The following is a 23,623-nucleotide window of genomic DNA, read 5'->3' as shown; positions in this document are numbered from 1 at the left end:
GAACAGAACAGAGACCTCAGAAATAATACCACACATCTACAACCATCTGATCTTCGACAAGCCTGACAAAAACAAGCAATGGGGAAAGGAGTCCCTGTTTAATAAATGGTGCTGGGGAAACTGGCTAACCATATGCAGAAAATAGAAACTGGACCCCTTCCTCACACCTTATATAAAAATTAACTTAAGATGGATTAAAGACTTAAATGTAAGACCTAAAACCATAAACATCGTAGAAGAAACCCTAGGCAATAACATTCAGGACATAGGAATGAGCAAATACTTCATGACGAAAACACCAAAAGCAATGGCAACAAAAGTCAAAATTGACAAATGGGATCTAATTAAACTAAAGAGCCTCTGCACAGCAAAAGAAACTATCATCGGAGTGAACAGGCAACCTACAGAATGGGAGAAAACTTTTGCAATCTATCCTTCTGACAAAGGTCTAATATCCAGAATCTACAAGGAACTTAAACAAATTTACAAGAAAGAAAACAACCCCATCAAAGAGTGGGCAAAGGATGTGAACAGACACTTCTCAAAAGACATTTATGTGGCCAATAAACAAATGGAAAAAAGCTCATCAACACTGGTCACTAGAGAAATTCAAATCAACACCACAATGAGATACCATCTCATGCCAGTTAGAATGGTGATCATTAAAAAGTCAGGAAACAACAGATGCTGGAGAGGATGTAGAGAAATAGGAATGCTTTTACCCTGTTAGTGGGAGTGTAAATTAGTTGGAGCATTGTGGAAGACAGTGTGGCGATTCCTCAAAGATCTAGAACCAGAAATACCATTTGACCCATTACTGGGTATATACCCAAAAGATTATAAATCATTCTACTATAAAGACACATGCACACATATGTTTACTGTAGCACTATTTACAATAGCAAAGACTTGGAACCAACCCAAATGCCCATCAATGATAGACTGGATAAAGAAAATGAGGCACATATGCAACATGGAATACTATACAGCCATTAAAAAAGAATGAGTTCATGTCCTTTGCAGGGACATGGACGAAGCTGGAAACCATCATTCTCAGCAAATTAACACTGGAACAGAAAACCAAACACTGCATGTTCTCACTCATAAGTGAGAGTTGAACAATGAGAACACATGGACACAGGGAGGGGAACATCACACACCAGGGCCTGTCGGGGGTTGGGAGAAAGGGGTGGGAGAGCATTAGGACAAATGTCTAATTCATGCAGGGCTTAAAACCTAGATGACGGGTTGATAGGTGCAGCAAACCACCATGACACATGTATACCTATGTAACAAACCTGTATGTTCTGCACATGTATCCCAGAACTTAAAGTAAAATTTAAAAAAAGAAATCTATTTTAAAAAAGATTATAATGGAGCAGAGAAAATCCTATTGTCTAGTGATGTCACAGCCATGGTTTGCCACTGAGCAAACCTTTCCTTTGTTTAGATACATAAATACCATTGTGTTACAGTTGCCTCCCATATTCAGTACAGGAACATGCTATACAGGTTTACAGCCTAGGAGCAACAGGCTGTATCAGACAGTCTAGGGGTGTAGCAAGCTATACCATCTAGGTTTGTGTAAGTACACTCTATGACATTCATACAATGACAAAATTGCCTAAGGACACATGTCTCAGGACATATCCCTGTTGCTATGTGGTGGATGGCTATATCATATACATCCTACTTTAAAGGCTCTGCCTGACTAATCTTTCATCAACCGCCCATTAATTCAGGAATGGTTTTTGGCTCTGGCAAATCAATAAGTACATTAGGTTACAGGCTCTTTTGTCTGTCTCCTTTCATAGATTGAGATGAAATGAAGCCTACTAAAATTATTAAGGGTAACTGATATGAAAGACGAACCAACAAGTGACAAATTGAGGATCTGCCCCTCAAACTGCCCTAAAGAATACATTTTATAAAGTATCAGCTTTAATATTATATTAGAATTGAATTCAGGTTATAAATATAAATATTTTCAGATCGGATCTTAATTACTGTTTAGTCAAACATGATTTGGTCACTGAGATACTGGTCTATTCCAAGACCAGAGTAGCTGAAATTTACAAACACACAGAGATACTATAACTTGTGCAGAACAAAAATTACCTGAAATTTGAAAATAGTACTAATATGACAGTCAGTTTCATATGCACATTTAATGCCAGCTTTGTTCTGGGTGCTATGATTGGCACTGTAATCATAACATCAATAAGACACGGACATAGGAAAATCCAATTACATTAAATGCAAACCTGTGTTTATCTAAAGTAGAAAGAATATGGTAATTACTTATCACCATTCAACCAGTCCCACAAACTCCACACTAAGCACCTAAGTTACCCACAGAGAGGTTACCATCTTGACCTAATATTCTTATGAAAGGACTGGATCTTAATTTTTCAAAAAGAATTCAAAATTATGCAAAAGGTACTTTTCTTAGAGTTTAAGATATTTTAAAGTTCCTGATAATGTTAGTACTGCTGCTTACTAAAATAATAATCATTATACCTTTAGAACACTGAAAACTTTTTAAACACATTTTATCTCATTTGGTCTTCATAATATCCCCAGAAAGCTAAAAGTGGCAGGTTATATTATTCCAGTTTCATAAAGGAAGTAGCCAAGACCCTTTAAAATTAAGGGAATTTTCTTAAATTTATTGAATTCACAGGCATTAAGAACATTTTTGTCTGGGTGCAGTGGCTCATGCCCAGTACATTGGGAGACCATGGCAAGAGGATCACTTGAGGTCAAGACCAGTCTGGGCAACATAGTGAGACCTTGCCTCTAAAAAAATTCTTTTTTTAAATTTGCTGGGTGTGGTGGCACACACCTGTAGTCCTAGCTACTCAGGAGGCTGAGTGGGGAAGATTGCTTGAGCCCAGGAGTTCAAGGTTACAGTAAACTATGATCATGGCACTGCACTCCAGCCTGGGCCACAGAGTGAGACTCTGTCTCAAAAATAATAATACTACATGGGAAAATAGAAAAGGAACACCAATACAGTTAATCTAAACACATTAAAAATGACATTAAATATAAATGGACTATATAACACCATTAAAAAGCAGAGATTGTAATACAGGATAGACAAGTATAACCCAAATACATGTAATTTAAAAGAAACATACTTTAGGTTGGGCATGGTGGCTCACGCCTGTAATCCCAGCACTTTGGGAGGCCGAGGCAGGCGGAACATGAGGTCAAGAGTTCGAGACCAGCCTGGCCAACATGGTGAAACCCTGTCTCTCCTAAAAATACAAAAATTAGTCGAATGTGGTGACTCATGCCTGTAATTCCAGCTACTTGGGAGGCTGAGACAGGAGAACTGCTTGAATCCGGGAGGCGGAGGTTACAGTGTGCCAAGATCATGCCACTGCACTCTAGCCTGGGCAACAGAGCAAGACTGTGTCTCAAAAAAAAGAAAAAAAAAAAAAAAAAAAAAAGAAACATTTTAAACGCAAATACACAGAGAAGTTAAAAGGAAAAGCATAAAGATATACTGCATAAACATTAAGTATATATTAATGTCTGACAAAACAGGTTTCAATATAAATAATATTTCTAGGGATAAGATGGACATTTAATAATAAGAGGGTCAATTTATCAAGAAGACATAGCAGGCCGGGCACAGTGACTCACGTCTGTAATCCCAGCACTTTGGGAGGCTGAGGTAGGTGGATCACCTGAGGTAAGGAGTTCAAGACCAGCCTGACCAACATGGTGAAACTCCGTCTCCACTAAAAATGCAAAAATGAGCTGGGTGTGGTGGCGGGCACCTGTAATCCCAGCTACCTGGGAGGCTGAGGAGAACTGGAACCCAGGAGGTGGAGGTTGCAGGGAGCCAAGATTGCACCATTGCACTCCAGCCTGGGGGACAGGGCGAGACTCCATTTCAAAATAAAATAAAATAAAATAATAAAATAAATACAAAAATTAGCCGGGAGTGGTGGCTCACACCTGTAGACCCAGCTACTAAGGAGGCTGAGGCAGGAGAATCGCTTGAACCTGGGAGGTAGAGGTTGCAGTGAGCCAAGACTGCGTCACTGCACTCAAGCCTGGGTACAGGGCGAGACTATCTAAAAAAAAAAAAAAAAAAAAAAAAGACATAGCACTCTTAACTGTGGATATTACTAAATGATAAAGCTCTCAAATACAAGGAAAAAAAAAATAACCTGACAGAACTAAAAGGAGAAACTGTCAAATTTACAATCACAACGAGGGACTTAACACTGCCCCCAGAATAGTAACTGACATAAGTAGACATTTTTTTAAAAAGTGAAGGCCAGGTGCAATGGCTCACACCTGTAATCCCAGAACTTTGGGAGGCTGAGGTGGATGGATCACTTGAGGTTACGAGTTCGAGACCAGCCTGGCCAACCTGGTGAACCCTCATCTCTACCAAAAACCCAAAAATTAGCTGGGTGTGGTAGCACACACCTGTAATCCCAGTTATTCAGGAGGCTGAGACAGGAGAATTGCTTGAACCCAGGAGGCGGAGGTTGAGTAAGCCGAGATCATGCTACTGTACTCCAGCCTGGGCGACAAAGTGAGATTCCATCTCAAAAAAAAAAAAAAAGTGAAACCATAAAAGTTTTAAACAATCCCCCCCACCTTTTTTTTTTTTTTTTTTTTTTTTTTTGAGAAACACTTTTAACCAACTTGGCCTAACTGACATTTATACGCCAGTCCACCCACCAAGAGCAGAATACATTATTTTTCCCTAAGGGTAACTGGAAGATTCACCAAAACAGACCATATGCTAGGCAGAAAAATAAAAGTATTAAAATAACACAGATAACATTCTTAGACTATAATACTATTACTTTAGAAATCAATAGAAACCAAGTGTTGTAGCTCCCATTTGTAATCCCAGTGACTTAGGAGGGTGAAGCAGGATTGCTTGAGGCCAGGAGTTTGCAACCTGTCTAAGCAACATAGTAAGACTCTATTTCTACAAAAAAAAAAAAAAAAAAAAAAAAAAAAGAAAGAAGAAAAAGAAAAAGAAAAAAGCCAGAAGTGGTGGCACATGCCTGTAGTGTCAGTGACTTTGGAGGCTGAGGTGGGAGGATTGCTTGAGCCCAGGAAGTTTGAGCCTGCAGGGAGTGAGCAATGATCACACCACTGCACTCCAGGCTAGGTGACAGAGCAAGACTCTGTCTCTATAAAAAAAGTAAAAAGTTTTAAACAGAAATCAATAGCAATTGGATATCTAGAAAATTCCCAAATATTTGGAAATAACATATATCTAAATAAACAGACTGGGCGTGGTGGCTCATGCCTGCAATCCCAGCACTTTGGGAGGCTGAGGCAGGTGGATCGCCTGAGGTCAGGAGTTCGAGACCAGCCTGGTCAACATGGTGAAACCCCATCTCTACTAAAAATACAAAAATTAGCCAGGCGTGATGGCAGGTGCCTGTAATCCCAGCTACTCAGGAGGCTGAGTCAGGAGAATCTCTTGAACTGGAGAGGTGGAGGTTGCAGTGAGTCAAGCCTAGGCGACAAGAGTGAGACTTCATCTCAAAAAAAAAAAAAAAAAGAATAAATATAAATAAACAAATAAATAAAGGGTCAAAGAAATCAGAGAGGAATTTTAAAATACTTTAAACTCAATGATAATAAAAACATATCAAAAGCTGTGGAATGCAACTAAAGCATGATTAGAGAAAAGCTCACAGCTTTAAATACCTACATTGGAAAAAAAGGGCTGGTGCGGTCGCTCAGACCTGTAATCCCAACACTTTGGGAGGCACAGGCAGGCAGATCACTTGAGGTCAGGAGTTTGAGACCAGCCTGGCCAACATGGTGAAACCCCACCTCTACTAAAAATACAAAAATTAGCTGGGTGTGGTGGCGAGCACCTGTAATCCCAGCTACTTGGGAGGCTGAGGCAGGAGAATCAGTTGAACCCAGGAGACGGAGGTTACAGTGAGCCGAGAACATGCCATTGCACTCCAGCCTGGGTGACATAGTGAGACTCCATCTCAATAAAAAAAGAAAAAAAGGTATAAAATCAATTATCTATGCTTCCACCTTAAGAAGTTAGAAAAAGAGGAGCAAATTAAACCCCAAGTAGAAGAAACGATAAAAATAAGTCAGTAAATAGAAAATGGACAAATAAGAAAATTAAAGTTAAAAATGGGTTGATATGAAAAAATTATTAAATTTAAAAAGCTTCTAGTAAGACTTATCAACAAAGAAAGAAAAACATAAATGAGCAATATTAGGAATAAAAGAAGGAACGTCACTATAGATCCTACAGACATTAAAAGATTAATAAAGGTATGTTTTTAACAACTTTACACCAAAAGATTGTACAACTTAAGTTAAATGAACAAATTCCTTGAAAAATGCAACATACCAAAAACTAACACAAGAAAGAAAGAGAGCATCCATATTATCTTACACTCATTTTAAAAAGTGAATCAATAATTTTTTAAATCCCATGAAAACAAAACAAAACAAAACCCTTTCAGGACCAGATAGCTTCACTGGTGAATTCGATCAAACATTTAGGACATAACCAAACTTACTCTTTCATAGAGTAGAAGAGGAAAGAATAGTTCCCAACTCATTTTATGAGCCAGCATAACTTTGCCCTCAAAACCAGACATTACAAGAAAAGATTATTATAGACCAATATTTTTATTAAATATGAATGAAAACCCCTTCACAAAATCCTAACAAATCTAATAGAGTAATAGGTGTGTATGTATGTGTGTATATATATATATGCATGGATAAAACATGACTAACTAGGTGGAATTGATGCAAGGGATGCAAGATTTGCTTACCATTTCAAAATCAGTCTATGGCCCAGGTGCGGTGGCTCACACTGGTAATCTCAGCACTTTGGGAGGCTGATATGGGTGGATCACCTGAGATCAGGAGTTCCAGACAAGCCTGGCCAACATGGTGAAATTCCGTCTCTACTAAAAATACCAAAATTAGCCAGGTGTGGCTGGGCACAGTGGCTCATGCCTGTAATCCCAGCACTTCAGGAGGCTGAGGCAGGTGCATCACCTGAGGTCAGGAGTTGGAGATCAGCCTGGCCAACATAGAGAAACCCCACCTCTACTAAAAAATATAAAAATCAGCTGAGTGTTGTGGCCTGTGCCTGTAATCCCAGCTACTCAGAAGGCTGAGGCAGGAGAACTGCTTGAATCTGGGAGGTATAGGTTGCAGTGAGCCGAGATCACACCACTGCACTTCAGCCTGGGCAACAGGGTGAGACTCTGTGTTTAAAAAAAAAAAAAAAAAAAAAAAAAAAAAATCTTCTCTTTGGCGGGGCATGGTGGCTCACGTCTGTAATCCCAGCACTCTGGAAGGCCAGGGCAGGCGGATCACTTGAGGTCAGGGGTTCAAGACCAGCCTGGCCAACATGGTGAAACCTCGTCTCTACTAAAAATACAAAAATTAGCCAGGCATGGTGGTGCACTCCTATAATCCCAGCTACTCGGGAGGCTGAGGCAGAAGAACCGCTTGAACCCAGGAGGTGGTGGTTGCAGTGAGACGAGAGTGTACCACTGCACTCCAGCCTGGGGGACAGGAGCAAGACTGTCTCAAAATAAAAATAAAAATAAATTAGCTGGGTGTGGTGGCACACACTTGTAGTCCCAGCTACTTGGGAGGCTGAGGTGGGAGGACTGCTTGATCCTGGTAGGTGGAGACTGCAGTGAGCTGAGATGGCACCACAGAACTCCAGCCTGGGTGAAGGAGCAAGAGTCCATCTCGAAAAAAAAAAAAAAAAAGAAAATCAGTCTATATAATTCATTAAATTAAGAGATTAAAGGAGAAGTATCACCATTTCAATAGATGTAGGAAAAAAATGAAAAAATGTATCACTCACTCATGATTTAAGAAAAAGAAAACTCTGGCCGGGTAAGGTGGCTCACATTTGTAATCCCAGCACTTTGGGAGGCCAAGGTGGGCAGAAAATGTGAGGTCAGAAAGTCGAGACCAGCCTGGCCAACATGGTGAAACCCTGTGTCCACTAAACATACAAAAATTAGCTGGGCATAGTGCTGCACACCCATAGTCCCAGCGACTTGGGTGGCTGAGGCAGGGGAATTGCTTGAACCTGAGAGGCAGAGGTTGTAGTGAGCCGAGATCGTGCCACTGCACTCTAGCCTGGGTGACAGAGCAAGACTCTATCACCCCGCCAAAAAAAGAAAGAAAAAAAAAGAAAACAACAACAAAAAACCCCACACAGCTAACATCATACTTAACTGTGAAATAGTGAATATTTTTCCTTTAATATTGGGTAAGAGGCAAAGATGACTGTTCACACCCCTTCCACATTTGAAAGGAAAAGGCAAAGATGTCTTTATTCACAGGTGTCATGATTATGTATGCAAAAAATCCTAAAGAATCTTTTAAAAATCTACTAGATCTAATGCAACAGATCTGAGCAAATTCAGCAATTAGTGAATCAATGTAAAACAAATGTATCACATTTCTATATATTAGTAGCAAACAATTAGGAAGTGATTTTTTTTTTTTTTTTTGGTAGAGATGGAGTCTCCCTATGTTGCCCAGGCTGGTGTCAAACTCCTGGCCTCAAGTGATTCCCCTCTAGGCTTCCAAAGTGCTAGGATTATAGGTGTGAGCCACCACACCCAGCCTAGAAAGTGAAATTTAAAATCCACTCTCATTTTTAATAACATCCAAAGCTATGAAATATTTAGCAGCAAATTCAGTGAAATACATACCACAGTGCTATTAAAAACTATAGCACATTGCTGAGAAAAATTAGAGAACACACAGAAATACATCCACAAATATACAACCAAATGATTTCTGACAAGGGCACTGATATAGTTTGGATGTTTGTCCCCTAAAAATTTCATGTTGATATGTGATCCCTAATATTGGAGGTTGGGCCTTCTGGGAAGTCATGGGGGTGAATTCCTCATCAATGGCTTGGTGATGAGTGAGTTCTTACTCTGTAAGTTCATGTGAGAGCTGGCTATTTAACAGGGTGTGACACCCTTCCCTCTCTCACCATGCGACACCTGCTCCCCCTTCACCTTCCTCCATGAGTGGAAGAAGCCTGAGGCCCTCATCAGATGCAGGTGCTGCACCATGCTTCTTGTACAGCCTGCAGAACTGTGAGCCAAATAAACTGCTTTTCTTTATAAATTACGCAGTCTCAGGTATTCCTTTATAGTAACCCAAAATGGACTAACAGAGGTGCCAAAGCAATTCACTGGTGGAAAGGTTTGACTTTTAACAGACAATACAAGGACAACCAGATATCCATATGTCAAAAGAATTGCTCCCCAATTCTTAACTAACATCATTTACAAAGAGTAATTCAAAATGTGTAACAGACTTAAATGTAAAATTTAAAAACTGTAAAACTCCTGGCTAGGCGCAGTGGCTCACGCTTGTAATCCCAGCACTTTGGGAAGCCGAGGCGGGCGAATCACAAGGTTAGGAGTTCGAGACCAGTCTGGCCAATATGGTGAAACTCTGTCTCTACTAAAAATACAAAAAATTAGCTGGGCAAGGTAGCAGGTGCCTGTAGTCTCAGCTATTCAGGAGGCTGTGGCAGGGGAATCACTTGAACCTGGGAGGCGTAGGTTGCAGTGAGCTGAGATCCTGCCACTGCACTCCAGCCTGGGCAAGAGCATGAGATTCCATCTCAAAAAACTGTAAAACTCCCAGAAGAAAAAATCTTTGCAACCTTGGGGCAGACAATGATTTCTTAGACTATTTAAAACATTAATTATAAAAGAAAAAAAAATCAAGAAGTTGGATTATCACCAAAATTTAAAATTGTTATTTGAAAAACACAATTCAGAAAATGAAAATTTGGAGGAAACTTTTCATACATACACACACACATATGAACAGACCTGTGTTCTGAATATATGAAGAATAATTACAACTGAGTAATAAGAAAATCTCATTTTAACAGATAAATTATTTGAGCAAACTAACAAAAGATATTCACATGCAGTCATGCATTAACTGTGGGAATATGTTCTGAGAAATGTGTCATTAGGTGATTTCATCACTGTGAGAACATCACAGAATGTACTTATACAAACCAAATGTTATAAGCCTACCACATACCTAGGGGCTATTGCTCCCAGGCTACAAACCTGTACAGCATGTTACATACTGAATACTGTAGGCAACTGCAACACAATGATGGTAAGTATTTGTGTATCTAAACATGTCTAAACACTGAAATGGTACAATAAAAATACACTATTACAATCTTATGTGACTACTATCGTATCTGTGGTTCATCATTGACCAAAACACCTTTATGCAGTGTACAACTATATACTAATGGCCATTAAGCATATAAAAATATATTCAACAACATTATTCATCAGGGAAACAAAAAACCACAAAGAGGTATCAGCACACCCCCATTTGATCTTGCTTAACAACCAATCTGTCAATTCAAAGTGCTGGCAACAATGAGGAACAACTGGAACCTTCATACATTGGTTGTGGGAATATAAAATGGGTATAACCACTTCAGAAAAAATTGAAACACACACAATCCAGCAATTGTATTCTTATTTACCCAAGATAAATGAATAATATGCCCCAAGACCTGTAAATGTTCTTGGTAGCTTTATTCAAAATAGCCAAAAATTAGAATACCTATTAACAGGTGAACAAACAAATTATAGTAATAATGTGCAATGGAATACCACTCAGCAACAAAAAAACTACAAATCAAGTAATTAATGAGTAAGGGGTGTCTTTATGGGGTGATGAAAAAGTTTTCAAACTAGAGAGAGCTGGTGATCTCACAACATTGTGAAAACAATAAATATCACTGAACTGTACACTTCAAAACAGTTGTTTGGGTTTGTTTAGTCAAAGTAAAAAAGAAAAAAAAAGGCTAATTGTATGTTATGTGAATTTCCCCTCAAAAACAAAAAAACTTTTGATAAAAGCAAGAGCAGGAATGAATTCTCAACTCATGAGGATACACCAATATACATCCACGATAATACCTTAAATGACAAAGACTGACAACACCAAAACTGGTGAGAATGTGAGTAACTGGAACTCACATATTGCCAATGAAAGCATTAGACGGTATAACCATTTTGGAAAATGGTCTCCCAGTTTCTCATAAAACTAAACATGCTCCTACTTCATGACCTAGCAATTCCACCACTAGGTATTTAAAGCTTTTGTGTGGGCAGAGATTTTCATCTGTTTGTGAGCAAATAGTGCAAGACACATAGTAGATACTCAGTAAATATTTACCAAATGAACGTCTACTTGTTTTAGCATTGTAATAAAAAACTAGAAACAATCTAAGTATATTAATAAAAAGCTATACAGATAAAAATGTAGTATATTCATAAGACAGAATACTATATAAATAATTAAGGCTGGGCGCGGTGGCTCACGCCTGTAATCCCAGCACTTTGGGAGGCTGAGGTGGGTGGATCACCTAAATCCAGGAGTTTGAGACCAGCCTGAATAATATGGTAAAACCCCCATCTCTACTAAAAATAAGAAAATTAGCTGGGTGTGGTGGCATGTGCTTGTAGTCCCAGCTACTCGGGAGACTGAGACAGGAGAATTGCTTGAACCCAGGAGGCAGAAGTTACAGTGAGCAGAGATGGCGCCACTGCACTCCAACCTGGGTGACAGAGAGAGACTCTGTCTCAAAACAACAACAACAACAACAACAACAACAACAACAAAAAAAAACATTTAAAACAAATGTTAGTGGCTAGAACTATCAATATCAATCCAAATCAATTTTTAAAATAATAGAGTGAGGCCAGGCGTGGTGGCTCACACCCGTAATCCCAGTACTGTGGAAGGCAGAGGCGGGTGGATCACGAGGTCAGGAGATCGAGACCATTCCGGCTGGCACGGTGAAACCCGGTCTCTATTAAAAATACAAACAATTAGCCAGGCGTGGTGGCAGGAGCCTGTAGTCCCAGCTACTTGGGAGGCTGAGGCAGGAGAATGGCGTGAACCCGGGAGGCGGAGCTTGCAGTGAGCTGAGATCCGGCCACTGCACTCCAGCCTGGACGACAGAGCGAGGCTCCGTCTCAAAAAACCAAAATAAAATAATACTGAGTGAAAAACACAAGTGCAGGCTATATGCAATATGATGTAACTTATTTAAAATTTAAAAACACATGCAATAATAGACACATATAAAATATAATTTAAAAAATACAAAACACAGATATCAACTCATGATGTTAAGTACCTGGTTATGGATGGGTGGGATGAGACTTCAACTTTATTGGAAATATTTTATTTCCTTATCTAAAAAAATACTAGAAATAAATACAACAAAATGTTAACAGTTGTTAATGTCAGCTGCTGTAAATATAGATATTGTGTTACTTTAGTCTATTTTTTATCTCAACTAAATTAACAAAGGAATTTAAAAACCCTAGTGTTTTATGCAAGTGAGTCAATAATGGCAAAATAACAATGAGATACATAGAAGGTGACTAACTTTTAATGGTGAATACTGGATCCAAGCACAAGTTTGAAAATTTTGATTTCCAAAAAAAAAAAAAAAAAAAAAAAAAAAACACAAAACTTAAGGGATGAATGAAAAACAGACAAAATGGAACAGGGTAATAAGAATATTATTAAATAAGAAAATCTACTTCGAACAAGGAAATCTTTCCAGTTACAGATATATTTAAAACTCTTTCACATATCCCATCTGTTGTTGTTAAAGAATGTAAAAAGGATAAAATTTTAAAGGAAGCACAGTGAGTACTGAAAAAGCTAAAGTATAAAAGAAAAAATGTAAATATAGGATAACACAATTAAATCACAAAGTTTGGCAGTATAGCAGAACAAGACAGTATATTATCCATTTTATATCTAATATTTTGATATCTGGTCCTAGTTCCGTAACTGGTATAAACTTTGTTTTATATTTTTTATGATATTTATAATAAAAAATACGGCATCCTACTTTTTCCACCAGTCTCATATTTGCAGTTTTTCCTCGTTGAACTGGCTGATCTCTGAGCACCCTTCTAACTCTAAAATTAAACTGGTAATTAGAACACTGCCTTCCACATAGCTGTTTCAATGACTAGAAAAACAATCATTTTCACTATTAAATAGAGATTTCAAAGAATACTGGGTATGATAGGCACAGATAAATACTAAACGATTTAAAATTTTGGTCATATAAAAACACATACATACCATTCGGAGATGTTTACTCGGCCAGAAAATGTACAATTAACTCCTACTAAAGGTTGAGGCACCTGTGGCTATTCCATAATACTGATGTGAAGATGATTAAAGTAATACCATCTTACAGTACGTCGCCTGAGTCAGAACCAAATAAATCAATACATAAATACTTTTGGGAAAAATTAAAACCATGGAAAAATGTTATCTTCCCAACAATCTATTTTACAGAGACCCATAGTTTATAACAGCCTTTATGCTGTGTGCATCAAGATCATCTATTACACAAAAACTGATTCCACCCCCTCTACTGGCAACGCCCCAGCACCGCGGGTGAGTTGCCAGGATGGACTCCCGGCTTTCCCCTCTCCGTCTTCCTTAGAGCATCAGGTATCTGACCACTGACATCACCTGGGCACCTGACCAGCTGACCCGCGTTTCCAGGAGCCAGATCTGTGCCGTGGCGCCGGGTTCAAGGCCTGGGGAACAGGATCTGTGCGCGGAGCCCCTCGTGGGCCCGTGCATTCTGCAGTTCAACCCAAACCGCACATTTACTATGTTTTGTTTTTCTCCATCGGTTGCCAATTAGTTTCTAAAGAAGATATTCCCATTACAAAATAATAGCGAAATAAAAATAAGCACCACGTGAAAAAGAGGCCAGCAGGGAGGCACCTGAGGGCTGTTTGGGTGATTGGCCGCCGCCTCTACTAGGAGCGACCTCCACCGCCGAGGGAAATCACCCAAATGAGCCCCGGGCTGCCGCGCTCCTTCACTACAGCGAGCGTGGCCGGGAGGCGCCCTTCGGCCGCAGGGACCCAGTCACGCCAGAAACCGCTCCTTGAGGGTTTTGCCTGGTGGGAGGCCGGAAGAACCCCGAGCAGGGCCTCGCCTGGTAGAAGGCCGCAGGCAGCGGCCGGGGTCCCCGAGAGAACCAAGGAGGCCAGCAAGGACCCGAGAAGCCGCGCGCGCGCGCGAGTGGTCGGAGCCTCCCGCCGCGCCCCTGCCGCCCGGCGTCGCCATGGGAACCCAGGATTTGGCCTCCGGGCTTGACCGCCGCCTGAGGGGGAAGTGGGGGGGACGGGAGGCCGCAGACGCTTACCGGCGCCGCTCCTCCGCCGCCTCGGGTCGCGTTCGGCCGCGCGGAGATCCGTCCCGGCACGCGTTCCGGCCACCGCCCGCGAGCCCCGCGCCGACTCCGGGCCCTCCGGCAGCCAGTGCCCCTCCGCACCAGTGCGTGGAGGTGTCAGGCTCCCGCTGCGGGAGGCGGGAGATTTAAACCGCACGGCCTGGCGTCCGCCCCACTCGGGCGCCGGCCTGACCCCGCCACCGGCCCGACGGGGACCGGCGCATCTCTCGGTCTGCTTTTGAATGAACTCGGGGACCCTCTCTATCCCTCCTTTCCCGATTTCCTCCTTACTTAATAAAGTGAGATGACAAACACCAAGCCGGTCAGAACATCCGAGGAGCTGAGTGTGAGCTCTCTGAGGCGTAGGGAAGTGGAAGGCATTGGCCCGGGGCCCTCCCGGCTCCCTCCGAGCACCCCCACCCCCGGACCTGCCGGGCCTTGTGGGGCGGCTCCTCAGCATCTAACTCCCGTGTTAAAGATTTAAAGAGGTCTTAACAACCGTTCATAACCAATCTCAAATGTATATATCCGTATCCATAATGTTTGTGATGAATCTTCAAGAGTAAAAGGTAAAACCGGATCCTGAAAGTCTCAGGAAAAAAACAAAAAGGAAGCAAAACTATTTACTACTAGTAGGAGATAATCAAACTGCATTCTTTTTAAAGGTGACTCCAAAACTTTCCTAAAACAGCAGCATATGAATTATTAATTACAACTGTGACACATAGGCTAGCAAAGAATGAAAAGGTTAACACTCGAGGTGATAACTAAAGTCTGTATGATGACAAAGATAGGGTCAGGTTCTAGAATATTAACTGTACAAAATACTCAACCTGGAAAGTATACTTTTAAAACAGGAAAAGTGGCAAGTTATAGAGGGTTAATTTGGACTGAAAACATTAAATGTCTTTAGAGTTTTACCCTGAGATATTTGGATTTCCAAGGAATAGGCAAATACTTGAAATCATGTGCAAAATTTTGTTTTTTTTGAGGAAAGAGTCTACAGCTTTCCTCAGAAGGGTAAAAATTAGCGTTTGGCAAACATGAGTGATTGACGTATTTCCTTGGGATGGCTTTCCTGAATCTTACTAAATGTCGCATTTCTCCTAAGGGGTATACCGCTCTCCGGCTGTAATGATCTACCTGCCTGTCTTCCCCATTAGGTGCTGAGCTGCTTCAAAGCTGCTGTCCACCCTTATGCATTTCTGCAGCCTTAGCACCTAGCAGAGTGCCTAATACAAACTAGGTCCTGAATGAATGTTGAGTCCATCAATGAACGAACTGAAATAAAGATAGCTAATTCAAAACTGAAGGATACATTATAAAATATCTGAAAAGACCAGATTATCTTTCTCACCAAGGAATAAATAACATTGCAAGCGAAATGACTTTCAAATGTTACTATGCCCCACGGTAAAGTTCTTGGGGTATTTTAGAAAATGTTTGTTCCAACAGATGAAGTTTTAAGTCAAGAGAACAGTAAACTAATATCTTCTTCAGCTCAATCTGAGGCCAACTAAAGTCCTCCAAAGACGACACCAGGAAGTCAGAATAGTGGCTACCAGCCGGGCCTGTTGCTTTTATTCACTTAACTGGGTAAAATTACAGAAAGATACACAGTATCTCCAAGCCATCAATGAAGTGTAGTATTTAAATATAATCACTTTTTCTTCACAAGTCACTAAGGAAAGGTGGCACAGTGTAGGAATAGTATCAGAAAATAATGTAGAGCTAGCTGCTGATGCTTCACCCGGACAGGAGTCAAGTCTCTCATATTTCATAAATGCCCGTGGAATGAATTAATCTTCCTTTAGCTGTTGGATAAAATGTTTACATGGCTTGCACTAGGATGAGTGTGGTAGTTCACGCCTATAATCCTAGCACTTTGGGAGACTGAGGTGAGCGGAGCACTTGTGGTCAGGAGTTTGAGAACCGCCTGGCCAACATGGTGAAACCCTGTTTCTACTAAAAATTCAAAAATTAGCCCCATGTAATGGCATGCACCTGTAATCCCAGCTGGGAGGCTGAGGCACGAGAATTGCTTGAACCCAGGAGGCGGAAGTTGTGAGCCGAGATTGCGCCACTACACTCCAGCCTGGGCGACAGAGTGAGACTCTTACTTGCACTAGTCCCTTAACAAAAGGAGGCAGCTCAGTCATTACATTTTAGTGTTGCATAAAACCTCTTTAGAAAGTGAAATAATTTAACACCTTTAACATACTTTTAAATTTCACTTAGAAGCACATTTATTGAACTTTTATTTAACTTTCTATCAACATATAATACATTTATACTAAGAAAAAAAAGGGTTTTCCTCCATGGTAGACTTTTACAAGCTAACTAGAAAAGAACATTAGATGACTTGGAATGTGGGGCTCCACAAATGGGATCCAAACCTAGAGTCTTAGTTTCTTTAAAGACTAATAGTCTTCACTTTTATTTTTCTGCAAACCTCTGGTTAATCTCCCAAATAAAACCTCGGTTGACATTAGAAAACACTAAAAATTATTCTACTGTTTTGTACTGTTTTACTAAGGATTAGAGGTGTATTGAATCTGACATCATACAAAAAACTCTATTTCTTCAAGGCATTGCACCAGTTTCTTTGTAATCTGTTGAATTTTACCGAAGACGTCAGGACAAGCATTACAGGTCAGTGACAGTGGGGCTATGGAGAGCTATCTTCCCAGATACCTACACAAGTACTTACTTAGATACTGCAAGCTAAACATGCTGTCTCTTCCCTACTACATTTCTGTTTATTCAAGTAAAGCTAGGCACAGTATTAGAATTAGACACAATTCTAGAATTAGACTTATTAAGATGATTTTAAATGTGAAATGTTATAGACATCGTTTTAAAAATTATTTCCTCCCCCTGAAACAACCATTGAACTTGATCTGGTATGTCTCAGGCACGTTATTACACTTTCACTGACTACATAGAATTGTTTGACATGTTTCTAAACTTTGTATCAGATTGTACCTAACCAGATAATTTCTCTGTAGTCTTTATTACTCAGATGTATGTCGCCCAGCTCCATTAATTGGATACATACCTTCACACTAGGTACTTAACCTGTCTGGATTGTGGTTTCCCTTTAAATAACATGAATGACATAATTGGATAATTTCTAGAATTCGTTTTTGCTTATATACAATTCCTATTTAGAATATACAGAAATTGATCTTTAAAGTATACATTTATATACTATTACAATGATACATTTAGTGGTACACTAAAATTGAAATTAATTTTAAAGGCAAAAAAATGCAAAGCTGAACATATTATGGTAATTTAGTACCCATTAATGTCACTTAAATTTACGTTTTTTTTTTTTTTTTTTTTTGAGATGGAGTTTCGCTCTTGTTACCCAGGCTGGAGTACAATGCGCCATTTTGGCTCACCACAACCTCCGCCTCCCGGGTTCAAGCAATTCTTCTGCCTCAGTCTCCCAAGTAGCTGGGATTACAGGTATGCGCCACCACGCCTGGCTAATTTTGTATTTTTAGTGGAGATGGGGTTTCTCCATGTTGGTCAGGCTATTCTTGAACTCCTGACCTCAGGTGATCTGCCCGCCTCAGCCTCCCAAAGTGTTGGGATTACAGGCATGAGTCACGGCGCCCAACCACATATAACCTGTTAGGTAAATGAAGACACTTCCACACTCACTCTTTCCATTTATAAAAATATCATTCTTGTGCATGACATAAGATTGACAAAATATATACCAGTTAACAGCTTGTCCAAAATAAGTCCAAGTTCAAATCCACTGCCATTTATTTTCTGCCTGTGTGTCTGTTCAAAAACTTTAACATGTATTTTTCTCTCCTATAAAATGTAAATAATTTATTATCTATAGAGGATTTTTATGATAGGACATAATTTCATTTACTTTTATAGACACTGCAAGAAAATAATTTACTACCTTAAATCTGCAAATCAATGGAACTGCTATTAGAACAAAAATTAGGTTTAATTCTATAAAACCAACAAGCCAAAAATGTTTCTCTTCTAAGTTATAAGATAAATTTGGTTCAGGTTGGATGCAGTAGCTCATGCCTGTAATCCTAGCACTTTGGGAAGTCAAGATGAGATGATTGCTTGAGGTCAGGAGTTGGAGTCCAGCCTGGGCAACATAGCAAGACCCCATCTCCACAAAAACAAAAAAAATTAGCTGGGTGTGGTGGCATGCACTTGTACTCCCAGGTACATACTCAGGAAGCTGGGGCAGGAGGATCCCTTGAACCCAGGAGTTAAGGCTGGATGGGAGAGCTAGACTATGTCTCGTAAAAAGAGATATATTTGGTTCATATAACAAAATACCATTATTGTGTTTGATACTTAATCTATGATAGTCAAAAATGTCAACAATGAAGTGACTAAAATGTTCCTGCTGTTTCTACACCTGATAGTTTCTGGCTAGTAATATCTGGATTTCATTTGCCTAATGAAATCTGATTCTAAGTAGTGGCTTTTTAAATAAAAAATATACTAATTGAATATCCCTTGCATAGAGTCTTAAAATGTCCTATTTTTTCCTTTAAGAATAGGAGCCATAATAGTATCTATTAAAAATTAGTATTTTTGGCCAGGCACAGTGACTTGCCTATAATCCCAGCACTTAAGGAGGCTGAGGCACGAAGACTGCCTGAGGCCAAGAGTTCTTGACCAGCCTGGGCAACACAGCGAGACCGTCTTCACAAAAAATTTTAAAATCAGCCAGATGTGGTGACATGCGCCTGTGGTCCTAGTTAGGAGGAAGATGTGGGAGATCCCTTGAGTCCAGGAGTTTGAGGCTGCAGTGAGCTATAATCAGGCCACTGCACTCTAGCTTGGGCAACATAGTGAGACCCTATCTCTAAAAAATGAACAAAAATAAAAACTAGTATCTTTCAAAAAATTTAATATTTTCCTTATATTTGTTATATATAATAAACTGTTACCTTTTTTCAAAACTATGATACATCAAAAGAATTTTAGACTGTGTGAACAGATTTCAATGTTATTATCAGAAATTCCCAGATGGTTTTTTTTTTTTGCAGGGTTGTTTGTTCAATTATGTGCATTTTATATCAATTTAAACTTTTGTTTGTTCTTTCTCCAATAATATTATACTAGGAAGCATTCTGATATATTATTATGCATTGTTGACAACAGTTCCAAAATGGCAATTCCAAATTCAAAGGAAAAGAAAAGAAAATATTGATTATCTTCTCACAGGAAAGCTATGTTTTTCTACAAAAGCCTGAGCCACCATGCCTGGCCAAGGAATTTCTTAAAACTTTATTTGGTCTGGGTGCGGTGGCTCATGCCTGTAATCTCAGCATTTTGGGAGGTCCAGGCGGGCAGACTGCTTGAGCCCAGGAGTTCAAGGCCAGCATGGGCAACATGGCGAAACCCTAACTCTACAAAATAAAATAAATAAATAAATAAATAAATAAATATTAAAAAATTAAAAATTAAACATTGGCTGGTTATGGTCCCAGCTACTTGGAAGGCTGAGGTGGGAGGATGGCTTGAGCCCAGAAGATGGAGGTTGCAGTAAGCCAAGATTATACCATTGTACTCCAGTATGGGTGACATAATGAGACCCTGTCTCTACAAAAAAACAAAAAAACCAACCTTTGCTTGGTAAGAGAGCAAGCATCAACATTTTAAAGAACTGCACTACTATGGCAAGACAGCATAACTAGTACTGGTCAGCAGGTTCTGAGCATTGCATTGTCAGGTTCCTAGCTTTTCCCCAACCATGGGAAAGTAGCACCACTCATTTATCCAAGTGATTCTTGGGAGCATGTAAGTCCATGTAAAGCAGGCATCTCTGGTGTTCTGGTAGAGGAAAGGGGACCATTGAAAGGTCTCTTGGCTTTTGAGGGAAAGGGTGTGGAGCAATATAAGAGGACTGAATAGGCATGTTTTGACCTCTCATATTCCTTCTGTTCAGCGAGTAAGATCTAACCACTTGAGTTAACAAAGGAAAGGAGTTTGGCAGGGATTGATCAGAGACAATCCTTGTCCAAGAGACTTGGTCGCTTACATTATATCTATCCCAAGGAAGAATGCCTGAACTATAAATGTATTTTGCTGTGGAACCAGGACTGGGAATAGGTGGGGACCAGTTCTGGATGCCGTTTTTTTCTTTGTCTACTGCATCTGATAGCTTCTTTACCTTTACTTTAACCACCTAGTTTATACAGACTACATTTGGTCAGCCCACGTTGGGTGAGTTAAGAAAGACATTATAAATAACTGCCCTTAAGGATCATTCAAAGACCATCCAAAACAGGACTAAGAATTCATCTTTGTCCTCTCAAAGTTAGATTTCCAGAGACTACAAATACAATAAAATTTATACCAATCAGCACAAAATGAGAAAAACAAGGATTCTGTGCATGCATTTTCTGGCCACCTTTATTCACTTTTTTGGCATTAAAATATACTTTAAGAAATGATAACTGGAGCTCTGGCTCTTGATCTATGTGAAAATGAGGACTATATCCCAGGGGCGGAGGGAGCCTAGGATCCTAAGCAATGTGGAACAAAAACTACACCAGCCCTGGACTGCCTCTGGTTTTCTACAGAGAATTAAACTCCTAACTGGTTCAACACACTGTTTAGCTCTCAACTGCAGCCAAGTATAGATACTGTTTCACAGACTTCTGCAACAGGAACATCATCTGAGATGTAATACCATCTAATAATGAGACCAAACATATTTCCCAAATATTAATAAAGGTTGTGAATGCTCTACTTAAGGAATATCAATCCATTAATGATGGAAATAACATTTTAAAAATACATTTACTTTAAATATTTTTATGTAACACATGCATAAAGATAACTGCTAATGGTATCAGAAAATTTGTAGAATGTTTATCTAATACTGATTAAAAGTTTTGTCTAAAGAATTTATTCTTATCTACATATGAGGAAAGATTAGGAGGTTACAGTGAAAACTGTATGCAATGCATTTTTTTTTTTTTTTTTTTTTTTTTGAGATAGAGTCTTGCTCTGTCGCCCAGGCTGGAATGCAGTGGCACAATCTTGGCTCACTGCAACCTCAGCCTCTCAGGTTCAAGCAATTCGCCTGCCTCAGCTTCCCAAGTAGCTGGGACTATAGGCACATGCCGCCACGCCCAGCTAACTTTTAAAATTTTATTAGAGATGAGGTTTCACCGTGTTGCCCAGGCTGGTCTCAAACTCCTGAGCTCAGGCAATCCGCCTGCCTTGGCTTCCCAAAGTGCTGGCATTACAGGCGTAAGCCACCACGCCCAGTCAACTGTATGCAATTTCTAAAGAATCTGACATATATTTAATATAAAGTGCCTCCCTTAAAATATCTTGATGAATTCTTCAAAAATTGGCAATCACTTTTTTTTTTTTTTGAGATGGAGTCTGGTTCTGCTGCCCAGGCTGGAGTACAGTGGTGTGATCTTGGCTCACTGCAACCTCCACCTCCCAGGTTCAAGCAATTCTCCTGCCTCAGCCTCCCAAGTAGATGGGACAACAGGAGTGTGCCACCACACCCAGCTAATTTATTATTTTTTTTTTTTTTAATTTATTTATTTTTTTTTTTAGTAGAGGCAAGGTTTCACCATGTTGGTCAGGCAGGTCTCGAACCCCTGACCTCAGGTGAGCCACCTGCCTTGGCCACCCAAAGTGCTGGGATTACACGCATGAGCCACCGTGCCCTGCCGAATCGACATTTTGTTGTTGTCGTTGTTGAGACAGAGTCTCGCTCTGTCGCCCAGGATGGAGTGCAGTGGTGCGTTCTCAGCTCACTACAACCTCCATCTCCCGGGTTCAAGCAATTCTCCTGCCTCGGCCTCTCAAGTAGCTGGGATTACAGGCGGTTGCCACCATGCCCAGCTAATTTTTGTAGTTTTAGCAGAGACAGGGTTTTGACATGTTGGCCAGGGTGGTCTCAAACTCCTGACCTCATGTGATCCACCCGCCTCGGCCTCCCAGTATGCTGGGATTACAGGTGGGAGCCACCGTGCCCCTCCTACATTTTTTTTTAATGTTCTAAATACCCTCACAGCCTAATTTTCGAACATTTATTTTGCCAAAAGGAAACTGTGTTTCTAACTTTTTCTCTATTACAATTTTCATTAATCTTTTTGAATGCTTTTTAAAAATAGGTAACTTAAAAAAATCTAAGTCTCTAATAGAAATAAAAATCTGAACAATTACTGGATTTCCGATATAACCTTTTATAGCATTTCAAAAACAAATCTTAATTCGGCCAGGCGCAGTGGCTCATGCCTCTAATACCAGCACTCTGGGAGGCTGAGGCGGGCAGATCACCTGAGGTCAGGAGTTCAAGACCAGCCTGCCCAATATGGCAAAACCCCGTGTCTACTAAAAATACAAATATTAGCAGGGCATGCTGGTGTATGCCTATAATCCCAGCTACTTGGGAGGTTAAGACAGGAGAATTGATTGAACCTAGGAAGCGGAGGTTGCAGTGAGTTGAGATTATGCCACTGCACTCCAGCCTCGGCGACAGAACAAGACTCCAAAATAAATAACAAAAAAATAAAAAAACAAATCTGAATTCAAATCAATACCTTTAAAGAGAAATGTAAAACTCAGTTTAATTTCAAGTTTGTATAGAGAATGCATGCCAGTTTATATTTTATAAACACAACCTATCTTATTATAAATGCAAAATAAGAAAAAGTGATACACTAGCTGTTATGAAGGGTGAAAACATTATATAAACTTCAAAAGGCTGCTTTCTGCATCTGCATCTATGTAATTTCATGATTCTCTACCAATTTCATTTACAGAAATAATCTCTAGAGTCAAATTATTGTTCACTTTCATGCCCCCACATGGGAAGTGGTAGGTGAGTATCTGTAGGAATACAATTTATTGTCTGCTCCTCCACTCAGAAGTAGCTGTGTAAAAGGAGAGAAAAAGAAAACATAAGTAAATATAATTATTTCATATCATAGCTAAACCTAATTAAATACTAACGATTTTCATTACAAAAGGAATTATGGGTGAGCAGTTAACTTGCACTGAGAGTTAGTAAAGGGACCAACATTGTTTCACTACTATACTACAATACTGTATATTAAAACATTAAAAGCTATCATTTAAATTTGGTTGAGACACAATATGCTGTTGCACTTTCTATAAAGCATCTGCCAAGATATATAATAAGTTTGAAAGGGATATAGTTTTACCTATTAAATTAAAAGTTTTTAAAGGACAGCACATTAATTGCATATTACAAATTATTCAAGTAGCCCTAGGACTTATATTTAGAAATAATTCTTAGGCAGTAAAAGCACATGTATATACATA

The 23,623-nt window shown here is 39.8% G+C and overlaps 3 protein-coding genes across 8 annotated transcripts in view; all 3 read right to left on the bottom strand.

Moving 5' to 3' along the window:
- Nucleotides 1-14,423, bottom strand: part of ICA1L (islet cell autoantigen 1 like) — a 98,346-nt gene extending 83,923 nt beyond the window's left edge. For 2 of the 6 annotated variants that reach the window (XR_007718131.1, XM_050750892.1), the window contains exon 1: nucleotides 14,279-14,407. The gene's annotated coding sequence lies outside the window, so the exon portion shown is untranslated. Of the gene's footprint in view, nucleotides 1-12,223; nucleotides 12,294-13,191; nucleotides 14,131-14,278 lie in introns of those variants that run through there. The other 4 variants (XM_050750891.1, XM_050750890.1, XM_050750889.1 and 1 more) reach the window with 4 other exon arrangements.
- SUMO1 (small ubiquitin like modifier 1) overlaps nucleotides 1-23,623 on the bottom strand; it is a 1,087,495-nt gene that overhangs the window by 685,141 nt on the left and 378,731 nt on the right. The window lies entirely within an intron of this gene.
- Nucleotides 21,843-23,623, bottom strand: part of WDR12 (WD repeat domain 12) — a 33,477-nt gene continuing 31,696 nt past the window's right edge. The window contains exon 13 of the mRNA XM_050751029.1: nucleotides 21,843-23,211. Within this exon, the coding sequence (XP_050606986.1) occupies nucleotides 23,134-23,211 (78 nt within the window). The 3' untranslated portion in view covers nucleotides 21,843-23,133. The remainder of the gene's footprint in view (nucleotides 23,212-23,623) is intronic.

The sequence above is a fragment of the Macaca thibetana genome, chromosome 12 (assembly GCF_024542745.1).
Source record: "Macaca thibetana thibetana isolate TM-01 chromosome 12, ASM2454274v1, whole genome shotgun sequence".
Lineage (NCBI taxonomy): Eukaryota > Metazoa > Chordata > Mammalia > Primates > Cercopithecidae > Macaca > Macaca thibetana.
The sequence above is the reverse complement of the archived record's forward strand: the minus strand, read 5'-3'. Positions and strand labels throughout refer to the sequence as shown.